This window comes from Haemaphysalis longicornis, unplaced genomic scaffold, assembly GCF_048455015.1.
Source record: "Haemaphysalis longicornis isolate Haplotype H1 unplaced genomic scaffold, Haemaphysalis longicornis Haplotype H1 scaffold_10, whole genome shotgun sequence".
Classification (NCBI taxonomy): domain Eukaryota; kingdom Metazoa; phylum Arthropoda; class Arachnida; order Ixodida; family Ixodidae; genus Haemaphysalis; species Haemaphysalis longicornis.
In genome coordinates, this window is record NW_027526204.1 from 114551107 (window position 1) to 114572994 (window position 21888).

At 46.5% G+C, this 21888-nt stretch overlaps 1 protein-coding gene across 1 annotated transcript in view; it reads left to right on the forward strand.

Annotated features, from left to right (window-relative positions):
• The first annotated feature begins 1936 nt into the window (after positions 1-1936).
• Positions 1937-21888, forward strand: part of LOC144159149 (calcium-activated chloride channel regulator 4-like) — a 56444-nt gene continuing 36492 nt past the window's right edge. Inside the window, exons 1-5 of the mRNA XM_077690455.1 lie at positions 1937-2085; positions 12065-12231; positions 14513-14840; positions 18557-18663; positions 19435-19611. Of these exons, the coding sequence (XP_077546581.1) occupies positions 12073-12231; positions 14513-14840; positions 18557-18663; positions 19435-19611 (771 nt within the window). The 5' untranslated portion in view covers positions 1937-2085; positions 12065-12072. The remainder of the gene's footprint in view (positions 2086-12064; positions 12232-14512; positions 14841-18556; positions 18664-19434; positions 19612-21888) is intronic.

The window sequence follows — 21888 nt, forward strand, 5'->3', positions numbered from 1 at the left end:
AGAGCTTGTCAAAAAATAACGTAGGCATAATCTACCTCCGAAAGCTGTCGATCCTTCCGTAAAATATGGTGTTAGTCTACCTTGTGCATTGCAGTTCCAAAAAAAAAAAAAGCGCTAGAAATCTTGCTGAAAATGAGAGAATTGTCTACTAAGGCGCAGCATTCTTATGCCGTTTGTCTAGAATGCGAGTCCTTTACAGTCAAATTTTCTTGTTTTTCTGAATTCTGTTCGACCAACTGACTCCCTTCGCGCTATTATAACGACTACCGGTGGAACTTCCGCCAAACATCCATTTTTCTGGAAATGCACGCTGTTACACGGTTCGCCCCTATTCGCTATTTTTCATATTTCTTGGTTTCTCAAAATTCCGTTCGACGTCATCTCCATTTACGCTATTATAACGATTACCGGTGGAACTTCCACCAAATCTTCATTTTTCTGGAAATGCACGCTGTAACATGGTTCGCCCCTTTTCGATATTTTTTCCATTTTTCTTCTAGTTTGGTTTTTCGAAATTCCGTTCGATGCCATTTCCACTTACGCTATTACAACGATTACATACAGGAGAAACTCCAGCCAAATCTGTATTTTTGTCGAAATGCAGGGCGTTACAGAGTTTGCCACTTTTCGATATATGTTTCTATTTTCCTTATTTATTGTTTTTTTTTAAATGCCGTTCAACAAATGATCTCCATTTACCCTATTATAACGATTACGAGTGGAACTTCCGCCAAATCTGCGTTTTTGTGGAAATGCAGGGCGTACACAGTTCGCCACTTTCCGCTATTTTTTCTATTTCTGTTATTTTTTTTCCCGTTCAACCAATTACCCCTATTTACGCTAATATAAGGATTACAGGTGGAACTTCTGCCAAATATGCTTTTTTTGCGGAAATGCAGATTGTTACGCGGTGCGCCCATTTCGGCTATTTCTTTCTCTTTTTCTTATTTTTTAGTTTTTTTAAAATTGTGTTCGCCCAATCAGCGCTATTTGCGCTACTATAACGATTATAGGTGAAACTTCCGCCAAATCAGCATTTTTGTGGAAAAGCAGGACGTTGCGTTGTCCTGGATGGTGGAAGGGGGTGGGCACATGGAAAACGATGCTACGCAATAAAAAACAGGACACAGCAAGGAGTAATGACTTGAGAGTGCTCTACAATAATTTCCACAGCCTCGGGCTTAATAGGACAACGCCCTACCCACCGAGGCGGGCGACATCACATTTGGAGACCGAAAGTAGGCTATTGGAAGGCCACAGCCACCTGCTTATGATTGTACAGTGTTCCTGATATTCCTCACTAATTTCGGAAATCGAAAGACAGCAAACCTAACAGACAAACCTTTCGCTCGGGCACTTCTATTGGACTTTTGGTGGCTGGATTAGAAAGACACCCAATGATGCAGCAAAATGGCCCACGTCACCGTTTCGGCGATTACTGCATGAACATGGCATTGAAACTATGTTTATCTTCTCGCTCCCCTCAATTAATTTCATTTATTCTCCTTTCAAAGGATATCAGTATTTGATATCCGATCCTGTATCGAAAGCCCCTCCTCGATTCGGACGCGATATTTGCATCTCTGCTCTTAACTTACGCAGCCGCGAAGTTATCGTTGCCGTTCATATCCAAACCAAACAGGTTTCGCACAGAAAATTTAACCTTTGTTTTATCGCTGAACGTTTACTTCGTGCATGCGTAAGCCAACAACACATGACATTTGCGAATTGTCGACTCAGCAGAGCCGTCGCAGGTGGTGCGAACAAACTAATTAATGCTGCGCCCGAGTGCCGGCATCCGCCTTTAGAGTTTAATCAGCCACTTCACAGTATCCTGGCGATAATACCGGTTGTCTAAATGAAAGGGGTTCGTTTTGCTTTGTGCCGTTTTTAATATCTTCGCTGGTGTCCGTTGCAGCTGTCCTACCTTCGCGGTCACACCGCATTTCGTAATGAGAAAATCCTGCCTACGATGCTCGCTGATATAAAGCGCTTGCACTGACGAGCCTCGTCAGCGCATAGCACACAAGATTGGTGTACCGCCACATAAGGTCTCCGCGCACAGGCGACAACAGGCCCCCGAAGGTAAGGTGTGCCTATACAATGCACCAGAGTACCCTCTACTTTTCATTTCCCTGCTGAACGCGAGCGCCCCGGTTGGCTCCTGACTGCGGCAACCGTCTTTTTTTTAGGGGAAGCTGTATGGGGATAGGGTCCCGTACAATTTGCGCGTCCGTGGGCAAAAACTCTGAGCAGTATTCTAGGAAAAGCAGGCATTGTTATCGGGTTGCGCATTATCCGTCAGCAGGTTTAGACAGCTGTCAGCGTTACGCGTGCTCCGCAAAGATGGATGGGGTTCGTCCTAGGAAACAGAGGCCAGTTGCCATCGAGCTTCTAGTTGGTAGTGTAGGTGCAACTAGGTAAGAATATATAGTTCATACCACAAGCTACGTGCAGCCCTGTGGAGGCTAGATTGCTGTCAACAGCCCGCCCACTGAGGGCGCCTAACTCACCATGGAGGGGGCTTTGAAAGGACTCTCCCCTCTAGTCAGGTGGAACGGCAAGGCCCCTGCGCCTCTTGTCGCTTCCTTCGTGTTGAGTTTGGCGCCCTCAGTGGGCGGACTGTTGACAACATTGTTGCCTCCACAGTGCTGCACGTAGCCTGTGGTATGAACTATAGTTGTTGGTCAGTGTAGAGTATCTGTTGCGATCAGGAGGCCATGCAAATAAAAACCTTGATGTTTATTCAATGTTTTTATATCTAGAGTTTGCGGCCCGGCAGAGGCTGGTGGCACTTGGGATGAATGCCACCAGGCGGGTGTAGCAGCCATCATGGAGCGAAATTCCGCTATAATTGGCCTTCGAGATGGACTCTTTCCTTCGTCCACACGTCGTAAAATGGGGGCCACTTGTGTGTGTTTGAGGATGTTTCGGTTAATGGAGGTTGTGCGGGTTCGGGTGGGGCTTGGTTGGTTTGGTTGGTCGTTGTGTTCTGTGAGTACGGTCCCCCTACACCCCGCTCTCACCGAGTGAGAGTTTAGGCGGAGTAGTCGGTTGTGACGGTTTGTTGTTATAATTTCTTCCATGATATGGAGACTAGGGGAGAGACTTCGTTGTGCTGGCGCTACATGGCGTTCCTAAAGAAAGTTTTGTTGCTTCCTGGATAATGTGTTCAGCCTATTTTCCAGGGTATTGGCGAGGCTCGTTTAGGGTGTTCGATATCCCATGCTCGTGGAAATAGGGGCGTCTTTGGGGCGGAGTAAGTATGTCGTCTTGAGTCATTCATTTCTATTGGACATTCCTCTCCTGCTGAGGAAGGTTTGCTCCCACTTCCGGATGATTTGATTTGCAGCGTTGAGTCCTGCTTTTACACCCGTTATGTACGGTCCCAGAATTTTCATGGAGGGCTTGGTGTATATGTCGATTTTTTCATGGGTGAATTATGAGGCCGGACCTCTATCGAGGATTTTGCACTATACAGCTCCGACTTCTCTGCGGAGCATTCTAGTCCGATGTTGTAGGCTGCTTTTGCTACTGCGTTCAGTTCTAATTGCAGGGTGTCTTGGATGCCGCTTGTGTTTTGCTATTCATCCAAGAGGTTATATAGTCTGCATAGAGAGAGGGTTTTATGCCTTAAAGCGTGCATAGTTTTCTGTGGGCCTTGAGCATGGTAAGATTGAGCATGCAGTGATGGTGAAAGTGCTGACCCTTGAGGTATGCCTCTTCGGGGGTGGGAGTAGTGAGTGGTGGAATGATCGCCAATGCCGATGGCGAGCTGCCTTTACAGGACTAAGTTTTTTACATAGTTGTACACTCTTCCCCTTTCCGCCCTCCCCTCGAGCAGCGTGCGGAAAAGGGCCACGGTGCAAGAAATAGTTGAGAGCTGTTGACCCTGCGCAGGGCGAGGTGACTATGCATTTTGTTTGGCGTTCCGGCGCTTTTCGCTCGCGCTGGTAGATGACACTAGTGTATGGGGTCCAAACACGATGCTGCAAGTTGTGCACTCTTAAAAAAAAGGCCGTGACACTAACGGAACACTAATCAGTTACTTGTCACAGTACACACTATAGGTACTTAGTGCTTTTACCAACTTTTTACTTTTACTTAGTGTTTTTACTGACCATAGCCTAGTTAAAAGCTACGCGTGACAATGCGGATCGGCTGAGCATGCAGCACGACATAGACAAATTCAACAAGCACGTATCTCACTTAACAAGAAATAAATTGAGCAAGGAAACCAACGGCATGCACAAGAGCGAGTATAACTTAGTTACTTAAGAATACATCGGCTCTTAGTTTTAACGCCATCACTGGAAACCCCTCTGACAGAGTCGGTAGGGTTGTCGAAAAAATCAAATATATAAGCGGTAATTTTAGAATTATGCAGTGTAATGTGAGCTATACAAGTAGCATGTGGATTTGCAAAAACTTTTTAATCGGGATTCGGATTGGGAAAAGTGCTGTAGGCATTATACTCAATAATTCAAAGAATTTTGTTACTATCAGTGAATGTTAGTTACAAACAAGAAGCATTACTAAGTGCACGGTCTAGACCACTAACGATACCACTTAGGTTCAATACTTAGTGGCAGGACCTACGTACCGTTATGGGGATAGTAAAGTTCGTGAGGAATTAGTAAATACAACAGGTTACTATTTTTACTAGCCTTTTTATTAAGAGTGCACTCTTAAAAAAAGGTTGTGAGGTTGTGGCATTCACTAACGGAACACTAACAAGTTACTTGTCCCGGTATACACTAGGTACTTAGTAACTGGAGGTTGCAAATGCAGCACTTCACTCGGTTACAACTCAAGAACGGCACCACCTCATGTAGTGTATCACTCCGCCAAAGCGCCGGAAAGGGGTTTGCTATGAATGCGTGATATCGTCTGCCTTGTCTCACGCCGTTTGTTTGCCGTCACTGGATTCGTTTATAAGCATATTAAGTCTTAAAAATGACGGGATCGGCTCACACCATGTTCAAAATATTCCCAGTAACGCCCTACTTGCGCCGCGCGGAGAAACATCGATGATAAGGCAAAGCGGCAACTTCCGGTGCCGTTCTTAAGTTGCCACCGAGTATAGTCATGGTTACTAACTGAAGCAGGCAGTAAGCACCACTACCTTCACCAGTAGAGCCCTAGCGACCACACCCTTCTAAGCTGCGTGCGTTTAATAACTAACCATGCATAACGTGGTCATAAGAACAATTTTGAATCTAGTGTATAATAATACTTCCTACACTCAGTTAATTTTCTAACCATGTAGTTGCTAGTGGCAGAGCCTACGTACCGTACCGCGGGGTAGTAACGTTCGGAAGGAGTTAGTAAATACCGTCGGTACAACTCTTTTACAACCTTTTTTTTTTATTAAGAGTGTGTGCCTGCTTGCACGTGTTTTGTCGGAACGTGTAGGAGGAGCCCGCAGGTGTCCTAATTGCAACACACAGCTTTATTGGCCTTGGTATAAAAATCTTGCCGGTACGTTAAAAATTCACTCGCCGCTCCAAACTTAGTGAACCCAAACGATAGGCCGGGATACCATAGATGATGGGCAACGTTAAAAGCAAATCCCCCGTCACTAAGTTCGGCTAGCTTTGTTGTATCCTGTTATTATGTTTTATTACTTTTATTATTTATTGACTGCGCGTAAATGTCGTGGAGGCATTCTAATCGCTCATCTCGTGCGTAGTGCGGGCGCACGCCGGTTCCAAAGCGGTCAGGCATTATGCGTTCTGCGGGCTCGAAGGCATCGGAATACCTGTGCGCCGCAGATATGTTTGTATAAAAAGGCTTATGCAATTCTGCTTAACGCAGACCTGAAATTTGGTCCGAAATGAGCAAATTTGTTGTGGCAGTTTTCCAGGAATTGCATACTGAAACGGATGGGAAAGTCTATAGTCATATTTGGCGTGCGGCGGAGAGAAGTAGATTTTTTAGAATATTTTTCTTCGTGGTGCTTTACTTGTATATGCGGTATAATTCAGTCTAATACAAAGCATTAAGGAATGCAAGTGGTTGCCAGTGCTATTGAATATTCCTGTTTCATCGGTGCACTAAGTTTAGGATAATGTAATTACTATCTTCACTAATGCTGTGCCTTTTAGGTGCTTGTACAATTTTTATCTCTGTGTTTTGTTTCTCCGGGTAACAAATGTTTTTTTATCCTGAGGGACAGTAAATAAATAAAATTGATTCATTCTGGGGTTTAGCGCGCCGACGCAACGCAGGTGATCAGGCGCGCCGTAGTGGGGGCCTCCGGATTAATTTTAACCACCTGGGTATCTTTAACGTGCGCCGAAAGCTCGAACACAAGGGCATTTTTGAGATTTGATTTACTGGGGACAGCTCATCAAGAGACGTACTGGGTATACCATGAAATATAAAAAAGGGGGAGTTATTGGGCGGATACATATCAGTGTGCGTGCGCGTGCGTGCGTGCGTGTGTGCGTGTGTGTGTTTCTGGGTCCATATCTATATATACACCCATCTATTAGTGCACCGAACACATTCAAAACGCCATTATATATATACGATATTGAAATATTTTGTGATGCGCCTGCTACAATATCAGTGAAACGTTGCACATGCGAACACCTTGTGGTCTCTACCTCACAATATGCACCACCCTAGCATTGCATAAGGCATGCACTCATGCACATTGCGAGGAGCCACCGCGGGTTCGAGCTATTTGAGAACGCTCACGGAACTGAGACGCCGTCGCGCCAGCTCAACACCGCCTCTGTTGGGCAGGTGGAGTAGAGGGCGACAAAGGAATAAGCCCAGTGTAGTACATCAGAAGGCGTTTATTCGCGCCAACCCCTTCAGTTACAGTTCAACATCCCCGTGGGTGGAAGGGGACGATGGGCGATCTGGCGCCACGCGCAAGTGTGCGCGTCCTCGGCGCGCTGAACCGGTGGGCTCAGCAATAAGGGCAAAATCTGGGGTGCTGGCCGATGGGCTCGCAATAGAAAGACACTGTCCTTCCGTTCCCAGGCGCGTACCGCACGGCGCGATCGTTGAGTGTCAGGTACGGCTAATATGTGAGTGAACGGACTGAGGATCAACCGAAGGCACGGGCCGGCAGCCGGAAGGGCTAGCGGCTTAGAGCCGGCGCAAAAGAGCTGCGACCGGGCGGTGAGGAAATAGTTACGCACCTTCGGCTGTCCTCCTGAGCGTCTCCCCGAACGGACCCCCGCGCAGGGCGCGCGTTCGCCTCCCGGCGAGAGTCGGGTTCGGGCATCGTTCAAACGGGCCAATGAGGTGAGGTTAGCTCCGCTACCAGGGCGGAGCGCCCGCTGCGTGACAGTGTTTTATCGCCGCAACGGTTGCAGGAGTTTTAGAAGACGGCTCGGCTCTACACAGTGGCGCCGAGACGAGCCGGCAACTCGAAGGAGAGAGGGGGAAAAACGCCGCGCCATGACAGAAACCTAGCGATCGCGCAATGGCTCGGGCGCCCGGATCCCCACAACCTTTATTCAAATACCGATAGCCAAGTACCTGGGAAAAATCTCAACAAACTATATGATCATTAAGCAAAACCCAGTTGCAAATCGGTGCTCGGAGAATGTGCAAAAATGTGCACACATATAACTAAATCTTTGTAAACAATAAACGAAACCTTCCTTACACTGTGCTTACCAACAATGGACTTCACATATGCCAATTGCTGGATACCTATGATGAGCACAGAATTGCTAGCTACTGCTTCTGTGACTACATATTCAAAGCCATGATGACCTGCTGACAACGATGCCTCAATCGCATGCTTACATAATAATACAGCAGTTGCGCCATCACTTGTTCGGGCTCAGGGGATGGAATACATGTTATTGTGTACTTGTCGAGCACGTATTGAAAAGAAAAACGTGTGAAGAGTGGCACTGGTTCTTCTTATCTTCCCCTGCCAAAATTTTAGTTCCGAACAAAGTACTTTTACCCTTGCCGGAATCATTCAGTACCGCAGATCAATTTAACACATCACGCTGATATCAGTGGCCACAGCACGACAGCGCTACACATCACCAGCCCTTGCGCCAAGCCGCGCTCGCCGCTCGGTTAGGGCCCCATGCCATCGCGCCCTCTACAATTGCGCAATCGCCGCCGTCGCTAGCTTTGAAAACGATCTGGCGCGGTATTTTCGTGTTTGTCCGTTTTGAAAACGTGGGTTTTGCGTCCGTTTTATTGGGACGTACTTCCGGTTGAAGGCGGGCTTTGGGTTGACGTTTGCGCAACTGTTCTTGTAAACGCATTGATTGATTGATTGTAGGGTTTAACGCGCCGACGCAACGCAGGCGATGAGGCGCGCCGTAGTGGAGGGCTCCGGATTAATTTTGACCACCTGGGGATCTTTAACGTGCGCCGAAATCTCGTACACACGGGCGTTTTTGCTTTTCGCCTCCATCAGAAAAGCGGCCGCCGCGGCCAGGAATCGAACCCGCGACCTTGTGCTCAGCAGCGCAACGCCTTAGCCACTGAGCCACCGCGGCGGGTGTGTAAACGCATTTCAAGCGACTAAACATATTTTAAACTATCTTTTATGTGTTTATTGTTCCGCCAGCGAACCAACAACAAGGCGACTAAAAATCGTCTGCTCTAAATCGTCTGCTCTGAGAAGACGCCTCTATAGCTCTGCCGTGCTTACATGGCGTCACATCCGGGTTATCGCTTTTAGCCAATCAGGGCTTGCTCAAAACGGACACTTTCGAAACGGACACAAAGCGAACAAAACACGAGAATACCACCCCTGGTCACTGCGGCTTCCGACGCGACGGCGGAATGTCATCGCCTAAACTGTTTCATACACCGTGACAAGGACCAACGGGGGGATCAGCGGAGGAAGGTCATAAGTGACAGTGCGCGGCGAAAAATAACAACGTCAAAAATTGTGTCAGACAACCCGGTATTGAGCGGCAGGACTAGCTGGATGAAACGGGATGAAGGGTGAAAACAAGACGCGAAGAGGAAAACGGGATGAAGAGACGCAATTGTCACGCTACCAAGGCGGAACAGCTCTAAAGGATCGTACGGGAAAGTCAAGAGAGGCTTCCTGGGTAGGCAATTCGAATGTAATTAAATTGGGTGTGCTGGTACACACTTCAATGATGGCAGCGAAAAATAGAAGCCACGGACGGACACAGGACGACCAAGGTGGCGCTAAACTTCGAACTCAGTTGGAAGTTCACCGCAGTGCTTGTGGTCCCGTTTTAACAGTGCAGCCAGTGATGTTCCGTGCGTGGAATTTTTCCTTTTTTGGGAACTTTCCAGCTGTCATTTCTGCCAAAAGGGAAAAAGGGAGCCTTTAATGGATTCGGGGAATTTTAAGGGTGGTTGAATAAAAGGAAAAATAGTGTCAGTAAACCGACCTCCTATCATTTATTACTTTGTTTCGTTTTAAAAAGTCCCCGTAACATTTCGTTGAATTGATGTTCAAATATCCGCAGTCGTGTTTCCGCCAGCCACAAGAATCCAAGGTCACTTCCAATCTAGTTCAGGAAACAGGAGGGCATATAGAGGAAAGAATATTCCATTAAAAACAGCTAATAAAATGTGAAGCGGCGGTGGCTCAAGAGCTATAGGCACGTTCACGTGAATTCCTGCGCAATATGCAAAAACTTATTTTGGGTGAACCTTAGGGTGCTGTCAAAAACAGATACCGCCAGCAGCTCCTGAGCTCAGATAAAATTATCTCTCTTACTCAACAATGTTTGTTCTTTTTTATACGGGCAGTTCTAACTTAGAGGTTTAGCATGCGAACTAAGCATGCATTTTGGTACAAAACGTGAAATGCCAAGTCAAATGCTACAGAGCGGCCAATGCGCTGTGATTTATTTTACAGTAGAACGGTTATTCTCTGAACGACGTATGCGTCCTGAAGCCCAGGGCTCCGCGAAGTTATTCGCTTTGGCTAACACACAAACCCGACGACGAATCCACGTTAAGATGTTTCAGCTGCAAAATTAGAGCGGAGGGAAATTTTCACGGAATTCTTGAGAAACCTGCTGGGAAAAATAATAAAAACTGGGAATTTTTGAAACTAGAAACGAGAACTTTTTTCCCCAGTACGGAAAATCCCTGAGTGCAGCTGTTTTACAAGTCGTGAGGTTGCCGTTGTAGGAAAAAAATACACATGAAATGCTGAGCGCTGGTGAGCACGTGCCGCGCGGCGACCACGTGGACCCGGCTGGCGCCGTTGCTATAGTAAAAAAAAAACAACTCCAGCGCTAATGCTGAAGATGAAAAGAAACCCTGCTTTAGAGAGGTCCCCGCGGCCGCCGAATTCTCTAGAGGCCATTATTGATAACTGGAGACGTGGCTACAAGTGCGCCACTCTTTCGAGAGACGACTTGTAGATCCCGCCACCGCTGCCTCGAGTCGATGACGAAGAGCTGGTTGAAGACTACGATGCTGAGGATGACTTTGCCTCCACCATACGCCGCGAAGGAGAAGAAGACCTTTTGGATTCATAATTATATCACAGCGGTTACTAGCCCCCCAACTATGCAAATAAACAATGTTACTGAAACCAAACTATATGTCCAGCAGTGCTGACTTACAAGAGCTTCGCCATGCAAGTCTTGCGTGTGAGGGCAAGCTTACCTGTATTTTTTGTCCATGGCCTTTTTTTGCAGTGATATATCTATTCCAAGGGGAGTAGGGGAGAGGGTGACAGGGAGAAAGAGTAAAGGCACGTGACAACAAAAAATGATACAAGGAGGCGCTGGACGAATCCATGTTCACTGTACGTCCACGCCTACAGCGCCGACTGCGCCGAGCAGCGTCTGTGTCTTCTCTTGCGGTGCTGTTGCGGGCGCGCTCACTGCGCAGAAACTGACCTATCGCTCGACAAAACTTGTTTAATTGCGTTGAATAACGACCATGTACTGACGGCATTAGGTTACGTCACTCGCGTATTCCTAAAGCAATTTACGTTTCTTAACTTTCTTGCCGAGACACATCGTCGACTCCCTTCGCCCTCCCTCTAACTTGTATACACCAAATTTTAACACGGAAGTATTTAATTTCCGGAAACACAAAGATTTCAATGACGTCATATCCGTCACGGAAATGACGCCAGTTCAACGAACGAATCGGCCTGTAAAGGGTGCACCCCTGCACACCGGGTCGTCTTGCGGGGAAGCAAGCTTTAGTTCTAAAGATCCCGTTATTCTTAGGGTTTTTCGTTTTAAGGTTTTATATTTTAACACGAAGATGTTCTATGCCGGGATACACCAAGTTTTCACTGACGCTATATCTGTCACGGAAATGACGCCTGTACACCATTGCCGAAGCGATCCGCCAGCAGGACGTCGCTCATTAAGCACACCCACAAGGCAGCCACCGACCCGCAAATCATGCTCAGCTACAGATTTCACAGCACATTTCAAATTTGTGTTTTACCGATTCCTATGACAGAGGAATCAGCCAAAGTTTTTTCCAAGCGTCATGTAGCGTGACTCCATAGAACAAAGCAAACTGGTCTTCTAGATGTTAGAAATGGCCAAAGATGCAGGGTAAGCAGTGAATGGTTCGACTACATTTTGAGGAGGTTTGACCAACGCATTTTTTTTGCAACCGACTTGACTTCTCCCCCACGCACACTACTACAGCTTTGTCCAACAAATCGAAAATTGTTCCCGCTTCCCTTGAAGCAAGCCGCTCTTAATTGATTAGAAGTGCCAAGTGAGCAGTTTCCATTCTTTAACGTAATAAAAAGATTCTCCTGGCGATAAATTGATTGTAGGGTTTAACGCGCCGACGCGACGCAGGCGATGAGGCGCGCCGTAGTGGGGGGCCTCGAACTAATTCTGGTTTCCTGGGGATCTTCAACGTTCGCCGAAATCTCGAGCATACGGTCGTTTTCGCTCTTCGCCTCCCCAAGAGAAGCGGCCGCCGCGGCCGTGAATCGAATCCGTGTCCTTCGGCTCAGCAGCACAACGCCTTAGCCACTGAGCCACTGCGGCGGGTCTCCTGACAGCAAAACAACTTCTTTCTTATGCTGACACAGTTTCACCTGATTTGAAGCTGAGCACGTGCGTTGTTGCTTGCCTATATTCTCCTGCAGGCCAAAGCATGACAGCGCTACTAGGGATGGCGGCTGGCCTTCTTGTCCTGTTCGGCACAAGGGCGGCGGCGCTCGACGTGGACCCCTCTGACGGCGGCTACACGGGCTTGTCGGTGTCCATTCACCGGAACGTCCCGTACAACGAGACTATCGTGGAGAACATAAAGGCATGCAGTTTGAGTGCTTTGCAAGTTTTCGCATCTCAGGTCGGTCGTGGACCGACTGGTTGCAACGGCGTACGAAAGGGGGTGCTGAGGAAGCCGTGGCCCTTTCGGAATTTCGGAGCAGAGGAAAAGGTTGGAAGGGTGGGGGGGGGGGGGGGGTGAATGCACGATGACACTAAATCTGCGTGTCATGAAATTACGCCGAGCGATAAACCATTTTTCTATATCAAGCTACTCACCAACCTAACGAGGCTTCGATAGTTCCTCTCACGACGACCATCAGCCATTTTCGAATACCCCTGAAAGATAACACAAATTAGCACAACAATCAGAGAGAGAGAGAGAGAGAGAGAGAGAGAGAGAGAGACAGAGAGAGAGAAAACTTTAGTGACATAGCTATCGGAAGGTTGCGTATTGTACGCCTGCTGCCGGCGTTTTGAATTTCTATTTCAAAGAGATTTTTGTAGGGAATGTTTTGTTCTTTGTTCGCTTTCTCCCCCCCTCACCGCAATGAAATCCTGAACACGCCGCTTACACGTGTGCACAGACGTGTGCTCTTGGCTAAATAGCAAGATTCAGAACACGCAAAACAGTCTACAGAGCTATTTGCAGTCCAATTCACGTCAATGTAATATTTGTTAGCTTCGCATGAATAAAAGCACTCCTCCTGTCACTGGATCAAGCGGCTCGGGTCAGCGCTATATTCCGTAGGGTCATTACCAAGGTGTAGTAAAACACTCCATACAATAAATCACACCACTGGGTCAAGTGCACCGAACAAAAATTCAATAAATTAATAAATCTATGAAGAACTAGTTTGTTTTCCCACAGCTTCAGAGAATAAATTAACCTGATGCTAAAACCTACCAACGAAGAGAGGTTAGAGAAGGCTAGAAAAAAGGTCAATCAAATCAACAATATAATCTATACCTATAAAAAGAAGTACCCGACTGACTGACTGACTGACTGACTCATCAACGCCAAGCCAAAACTGTTAGAACTAGAGACTTGAAATTTCGCGAGTTTATTTGCGTCATTGAGTAGGTGGTCACTAAGGCGGGTTTTTCAGAAATTGCACTCCTTACCGAGGAAAAGGGCGAAATTGTGGTTTCCCGAATTCGTGATTTTCTCGGTCGCCCATTCACACATCGAAGCGCTTTTTGCTGATATAAGTAGCCCTTAAGAATACCTAAAAAGTAGTTTTTGGATTTCGCCCTAACCTACACTAGCGAGGTGATTCCGCATTCCGGAAATAAAATGGTGTTACTAAAGAGCATCCTTCATATATTCTGAGATAGCACTTTCTACGACGAAGAATACCCCTCACCTAGCCTGCCTCAATCATGTGTTCCCAGCGCAATCTCCTGCCGAATTAAAGTTGTGTTTCAACCTGGCGCTCTTCCTCATATTATAATAAGAGTGCAAGCAAACCAAGCTCCTCCTTCTTCCATCCACTTTTCCCAACCTTGAGCTGTGGGTGAACCTGGTGACTAACAGCAATCTGGATGTCCCGAAAATTCTTCCTCCACAGCGAAGGCTGCCCACTCATCACATGGCTTTCTGAAATTCGGAACCACTCCCACTTCGCCGGCTCAATAAAACTTTTCACTCACTGACTCACTCGCTTGCGCGTGCCATACTGGTGCAATTTGTTTAGCGAGAGTTGGAGTAAAACACAAGTCGTTTCACACGAGTCGTTTTACATTACCACGTCACGCCTGCAGTTGGAGGGCATGTACTGACAGTAGGCAGGCGTTCCCGAGTGTGTGCCACTTCCCAATGAAGTAGCCTAATAAGGCGACTAACAAAAAAAAACGAACTTGTGTTATACTCATTGCTGTCCTTAATATAGTGGCCCACCCGGGCACCGCCGGGCACTACTTGTAGTCCTAAATATAGTAGTCAAGAACCTAAATCAACCATTCAATCCATCAAGCAATCCGTCTGTTGATAAACCAATCAACAATTTTCTTGAAAAATATTCTGAAATCGATATCAATCAATCAATCAATCAATCAATCAATCAATCAATCAATCAATCAATCAATCAATCAATCAATCAATCAATCAATCAATCAATCAATCAATCAATATTAATTAGTCAGTCAATCAATCAATAAAAATGATCCATCAAATAAGCAATAAATAATTAATAATTCAATTATGATAACAAATCTCAATTATAACTTTCCCTGGCGCTGAATTCGCAGCCCTCCTGTGTCTGACTTTCTAAATTTTTGTTTTGTTCACCCCTTTCCCCGTTCCCAAATCCCGATGCACGCAGGCCCTGTTCCAGTCCTCGTCCGAGTTCCTGCACAGGGCCACCAACGGCCGCGTCTACTTCAAGCAGGTGACCATCAACTTGCCGGAAACGTGGCCCAAGAGGCCCAAAGCGCGCCGATCCCGTGCGGGGTCATTCGACAAGAGTGACGTGCGCGTGGACTTCTCCACCACCGCCAGCAGCATCGTCAACAGCAGCAGCGACTTCGACGCCGACCAGCCCTTCACGAAGCAGATCATGCGCTGCGGCCGCCCTGGGGACTTCATTCAGCTGACGCCCACGTTTCTGCTCGAACTGAACGCTTCCACCGCGCAGAAATTCGGGAATCCAGGTATGCACATGAGGCTTGCAAGTCCAGGTCTTAGTTTCGGTAAGGAATGACAGAGGGATAAACAGCTTTACGTAACAGCTTCACACTGAAGGGTTCGGCAAAATGAATCGAGCTCTAAGCTTATACGCGAAGTTGAAGATGCCGCTGGTCATCTTCGCTGGTCATCCAAAATACGACTTCGCACAATGCCTGAGAAAGTGTCGCCACTTATTCTGAGATCTGGGACGGGCGGGATTTTTGTGTGCCTTGAGAGGGAAGGCAGTTGCCGCAGTGAATTCATAGATAACGATTGTACTTACGATCGCCAGCAAAGTATTTCTATTTCCGCCATGCCTCAGAAAAGAAAGGAGCACGCAGAAAAGACTATGGATCAGATTCAATGACCCCTTGAATGCAACTGTAAACGCCATGTCAGATAAACCTCCGAGGTCTACGAGCGGCGTTTCGACATTTCAGGGAGGACACATAAAGACAGCTTACGGCGAAAGACCGAATACAACAAACGCAATACGAGTGAAAATTCCAAGGCTGTCGGAGACAGCGATGCAGGCAGGAATGAGCGGAGCTGGCTTCTCTGGTTTCCAGACGAAGCTGCGATTCGCGAAGTCGCGCACGCTCTTTGAAGAACGTGCAAGGTGACATTTGAAACTGTATGAGGGGTGCTATAGGTGACCGACTATATTTCGAGAGTACCCCTATATAGCAGGTGTGGAAAGGGCCTATCCGTAATCCACGTGCTCATTAAATGCTGGGCACTCGATACAACACGAACTAATCTCTTCAGAGAACTTTACCGACAACATATTCCACAACATCCGTCACTCTTTTGAGCTGAACATTCCATGATTCCTTTTAAGCGCACTTCTGAGTTTACCACGATATCAAAATTTTTACAGCTAATTTTTTAACACGCATAGACACAACCTGGCGCTCAGCACCAGCCATCTTCATTGCCTGTAATTGATTTCCCTTTTTCTCTTTCTGACCGGTTTCTGTATTTCCTTTTAACCTCTCTTATGCAAACCTCTCTTTTGTGGCTGTTTACCCTAGTTCGCCTTGGGCCATTATACCCCAATAATAATATTATAAGTCATCATCCTCATCATCCTCATCTGCATCGTGTTCTGAGAGTGGCATGCAGATGGCCAATCATGAGCTCTGTGCACTCCTATCCTGCACCTTCTTTAACGAGGGTGTTAAGCGGGCTAGATGGAACGTCAACTTTATGGTGGGTAATCACGTGGCGCCTTCAGCTGTCCGGTATATGACTCGGAGAGCTTTGGCTGCAACTTAGCTCAGTTGATTTGATTTGATTGATTGTAGGGTTTAATGCGCCGACGCAACTCAGGCGATGAGGCGCGCCGTAGTGGAGGGCTCCGGATTAATTTTGACCACCTGGGGATCTTTAACGTGCGCCGAAATCTCGTACACACGGGCGTTTTTGCTTTTCGCCTCCATAAGAAAAGCGACCGCCGCGGCCGGGAATCGAACCCGCGACCTCGTGCTGAGTAGCGCAAAACTTAGCTCAGTGCTATGGCGCTTTCACTGATGGGTTATTCCGGAGATTTGTCAATTTTGGGTGACCTGCTACTTTCCTTGTGGTTCAGATATGCCACTAATTGTCTGGAAAAACTTGCATGTAATGCGTAAATATTTCAGTTGCTTTCAGTTTTAATCGCAGCGTATATTAACCTCCTTGTCTGCCTAATAATAGTTCACATTTATTCTTTGTAGTTTTGAACCACTCTAGTTTATATTACTGATGGGTCGTTTAATACCTGTGCTACCTACACGAGTGTTTGAAAGAACATTGCAGTCGAATGGCCTTCGAAATTTCAAATACCGTTTGAACTGGAAAAAGCACTGCCGATATGCACAATTCTCAAAGACAGCTGAAAGTTTCCGTGTTCGCCCGCCATGTTTTGGTGTCTCCCCTGCTGCCTTGCTTACTTCATGACAAAAATTTAATTTTGGAGTTAAAATGGGCAAAAGAAACAATTATTAAAGATCAAATTAATAACAAAATACAGGAGCGCACAAAACATGCGGTAAGCGACAGCCTTTTTTTTCTTTTTAGATGCGGCGCATTTCTTGCTCTGAGGCATGTCCCTCTTGCGTCGTCGGCGTCCGTCCGCACGCCACCTGCGCATGCGCGACTCTCTTCCGTTAGTCTCTCCCACAGCTGTGCGCAACACTCTCACTCCAGCGCATTAGCATAACGACAGCTGGCGCGCTTGGTTGGCGCGCGCTTCGCTGCGTTAACGCTGCGTTAACAGCTGCTCCGGTGCGCATGTGCGCGCATGCGCGACTCTCTCCGGCGGTCTCCTCTCCTTCAAGCGCTGTGAATATAAAGCGGGTGTCGCTCCGCGGCGGTTCAGTCAGCGCTCGCTCTCGTTCTTCTCGAACATCGACGATGAAACCAAGATTCGACCACTGCTGCGGCAACCGCTCACTGTGCACTTTACTGACCATAAAGTCATCATTCTTAAATGCAATAAAGAGCTGGGTGGTGGTCGATAAAACACGTGTACTCTCTCATTTCGCGTATGCATGCGGCGCATCACACCAGGGTTCCCTCGCGGGGAGATGGGGGCAATTTTTTCGCGCCTCCGGTGTTAAGAGCACCGGGTCACCTTGTAATTGTACAGCGAGTGACAGAAAAGAAAAACAAGTGAAAAACCACGAAGATCGTGCAACTTAAACGTCAAGTTTTGCTCGTAATTAAATATTTGTTTTTCTAATAACGGTATGCAGACATTGCTCCCGAAATTGCGACCGTTCACGTTTCAAAGATTTTTGAGAACCCCAAAGTACGTTAGCGGTTCTCCTTTGACTCAAATGGAACACCAACCAAAGGACTTTGAAAAACATCGGGTAGCAGCTCAAAGGTGCCATTTGAGTCAAATGACATTGGACTCAAAGGCCTTTGAAACACACTTGTAGAACAGGTATATTACAGTTTTTTCTTTTCGTCAGCCACGATGTATGATTGCTGCTAAGCCTCTAATCTCACGAAAGGTTTTCTGGAAGGAGCTTCTGGTCGCGAAAATTTGCAATTCAAGTTATGTCTTCTGCAAATAAGGTTTGTGTAGTACTGTGGTCAATCCCTCATTGTAATGCTTAACATAATGAGAAATCGTGGGGCTCGTATTTCAACTTCTACAGAAAGGGAGAGAATAAACCTTATTACGAGCATCGTAATATGGGGAGGAGTCTTCAGTGCAAGACTCCGTGGCCGATACTTTCAGCGTAGTAAATGGAAGTAGTCGGCAAGTATTCCGGCTGATAGAAAGAGACTGATATGTCTGATGCGAAATGAATTACATAGAAATGTTATGTGCTTACCTTATCCGTCTCGACACGTGCAAAATCGTTTCATTTGGTCAAGCAATTCCTGATGGTATTAGTCTATTAAGGACTACAGTTCATAAATTCAGGTCTCCCAGACATTGAATTTTCTCCATGCTATGTTAGCTTCTGCAGCCGAAGCTTAAAGATAGCTATCGCGCGCTGAAGACAACAGTTCCAGTACACTGCGTATGGTGTGCAGAGAGCGTACAATCGCTTTAAGACTTTGTGCGCAGGCGCAGTCGTGCCGGAACATACGTTGTATATTGAACCGGGACCGGTTCGCCGTTTTGCGATAACTCTGTATACGCAGACTAAACTTCACCTCCCTTAACAGTGAGCTGGACCGATTTTGTCTTTTGAAACAGCGTACGTCTTTGTGCACGAGTGGGCCCACTTTCGGTACGGCGTGTTCGACGAGCACGGATATCTGAACGACGACACCTATCCAATCACTTACTGCCACCAAGGGAAGGTAAGTGCCGGAGCTTTATTCCTACGTCACGCGTTTTTAGTTGGTGTCGAAGAGCCCCGCTTATACGTTGCGGCACTCCCCAATGGCCAAATTTCAATTACGGCACCGAGCAAAAGTCTGTAGCTAGTGGCAAGCAAATGCCCAGGAAGTGTTTGTGACGCTCGCCGTAGGTGGAACTGACTTCGCATGAATTTTTTTCTGCGCCATACGTAATGCTTAAGGATTTTTAAGCAACCTCCTACCAAAATCTGTCCGTCCGTCCGTTTGTATACATATATTGCGCGTGACACGATGAGCTGAAGTTAACAAAGGCTTGTTTAGGGGCTAGTGTGTATAGTCTTGAATTCGATATTAACGTGAGCTGCATATTTGGACGAGGGACAGGGACAGTGAAAAAGACAAAGTGTTAATTCTTTTTCACTGTCCCTGTACCTCGTCCAAATATGCAGCGCACGTTAATATCGAATTTAACGATGAGCTGACATGAAGTGTGCGTTGCTCTTGGCTTTCTATTGTATCGGACTAACTGAAAAAAACGCGGGTCAGCCATTTTAGTAGGATCCAATACGGCATGTTATTAGCTGTGGTGGGATATTCAAATTTCTAGCTTTTTATGTAAAAATGACAGCTATAAAAAAGGAAAATCTCTTCTTTTGCTCATTGTAGCACTCCCTTTTAGCGATAGCTACAATCAAGTACCCTCTACGGGGCCATTTGTGAACGGAATATTGTCATGAAGTGCTACAGTGAGCCAACGTGCATATCTTCCAGGTGAGGCTTAACTCATGCTCGTCAAAGATTGCCTTCACGGCCAAGACCCCGAGTGGAGGGAAGTGTGAGATCGACGCGAGCTGCAGAGTGTTGTCCAAGGACTGCGTCTTCGGCTTCTACCAGAACGCCGAGAAATCTGTTGAATCATCCGTCATGTTCATGCCCTATGTCCACAACGTAAGTGTGTACCGGGCTGTTTGTACAATTGCTGCGCTGTCTAATGCGTTGTTGGGCTCGCCACCTAGATTTCAGTTGCCACGGTTGGTCGTTGCCGCATTTGTTGCAACTGCCCTCAATGCCCGTTGTCATGCAACCCTGATGATCTTGCATCTGCCACTCGCTTTGTTTCCTTCTTACAACCCTGCACTTCCTCTAGACGCATGAAGTCGTTCATTCAATCACAGCAGAGAAGTTGACACCATAGAAAATAAATAACAGCGAACGCACAAACAGATTTCGGCGCTTAACAAAATGAAGGAAGCTCATACTAACGCGTAAGACTTGGAAATAGCGTAGCTGCATGCAACCTTCACGACGATCACGAAGGTTGAAGTCCATGATTGCAACCAATTTGCTTCCTCTTCACTGCCGCAACGACCTTTACTCCGTCATTGCTGCTGTAAGCGTAAGATTGTTTCATTTTTTTTGAAGTGACAATCATTGGACATCACCCTGGAGGGGCGTACGGTATGACGCGTCTTTCTCGTTAGTCGCAAGAGCTGCCACAATTACGGCGAACGCTGGAGTTTTTCTCGTTCCGAGCAAGCGTTCTTTATTCTTTATTCAGAGATTACCCCGCATTTCCCGAAGGCGCTATAGCAGGGGGGTTACAGCATGGACATCAACAAATCTTAATTTTTGCAGCACACTTGCGCTTCAGACAACCTGTTCCACTCTTTAATGTTTTTTACAAAAAAAAAATGACTTAGCGAGTAGGTCCGTCCTGGTACGCCATTCCCTTATTTTGAAAACGTGAACGGTAATGAGGTTCTTTGAAGTATTTTTTCTCGTTAATTCTTGTTTTATTGTGAAATATCTGAAAAAGAACTTTAACCGTAATTTTCGTCGTTGCGAGGAAAGCAGCTCTCACCCAAGTTCGTTTTTCATCCGAGTGCAACTATCTCCCTCTTGTACGATTGCATGATTACGGCAAACGCTGGAGTTCTTTTGGCCGATCTTGGCCAATCTCACAAAGTGGATATGCTTCGCTTGACAAACGTGAGCTGGGGGCGCTGGGCGGTCGCCTCGAGGAACGCACATACAAGGGTTGGGCACTTTCTGGTTTTTTGTTTAACTGCCGAGCGGTCACCGCAAGGCCCGCGCTCACGTGTGCGCGCTCGGCAATTTCTTTAACTGCAGACACGATAAAAAATACGCTTTTCTAAGCAGATTCGCTCTTAAAACGCGCCCCTTTGTGGTTTAGAGTGTAGAAATTACTGCCAGACAAACGAACAACTAATAGTGTTAATTCGCGTATCTTTGGTTTAAACGATAGCACTGGCATTTCAAAGCTCCTGTTTACGTTGTCTACATTTACGCCTGCTAATAAACTGCGAAAGATGCGCGGAACTTAACTTGCCTTTCCATTTATGAATTGGTCCATTTTGCGTTGAGGCGCATCTATAGGGTATGAAACTGTAAGTCGGTCGTCAACAGGAAGCCTATGATCATTAGCAGAGAAAGTCACTTAGATATGAGTAGGGATCGTTAAGAGCTAAGGCTTTAAAAGCCCGTTATTTACCCTTCGTGTCGAACTGGCTTTGGGGACACACCACCGGGGGAGCCAAAGTAGTGAACCAGTCTTTTTTAACTCGGAATTTCTATTTTCGTAGCTCTGGTGCTTTTTAAACTTTTAGTAATAAGGGGTGCCTATTTTATGCGCCATGCATGCACCCGAGCGGTTCATTATCTATTCTGACGGCTAATTCCCAGAGAAATCAGAGATAACGGACTTATCCTATGGGAAAATAGCCAGCGTTATTAGCTGCAAAGGTTGATGCGTCAGCTGATGACGACTTGGACAAAAAAATATGAAGTTGACATGCTGCTACCTTGAGAAATGTTGATAAACCCCCCAAATAACAAAAATAACTTTCAGTGAGAAAAAAACCCGTAAAAACGAAAACAAAGATTCTCAACAAGATGGCGAAATAATAAGAGAGTTAACTTCAGATCGCTTTAAGAAAAGAAGATGCGGCCTTCGCGTTATGCCAACGCCAAATCACGAGGAAAATATTTTTGTTTACGTTAATACCACGCCCGTGCGAAATCACTGTCATTATTCCTCAGAGTATTATTCCTATTTCTGATAAAAAAAAACAAAAAACACAACGACCTGTTTAAAGGCGCACTAAACTGTCGAAATAAGTTTGAGTCGTGAGAAAACAGTGCCGTGAATTGAAATACACCGCTCGCAGCAACGCAAGTTGTTTGTTAACTCAAAAAATGCCGAAA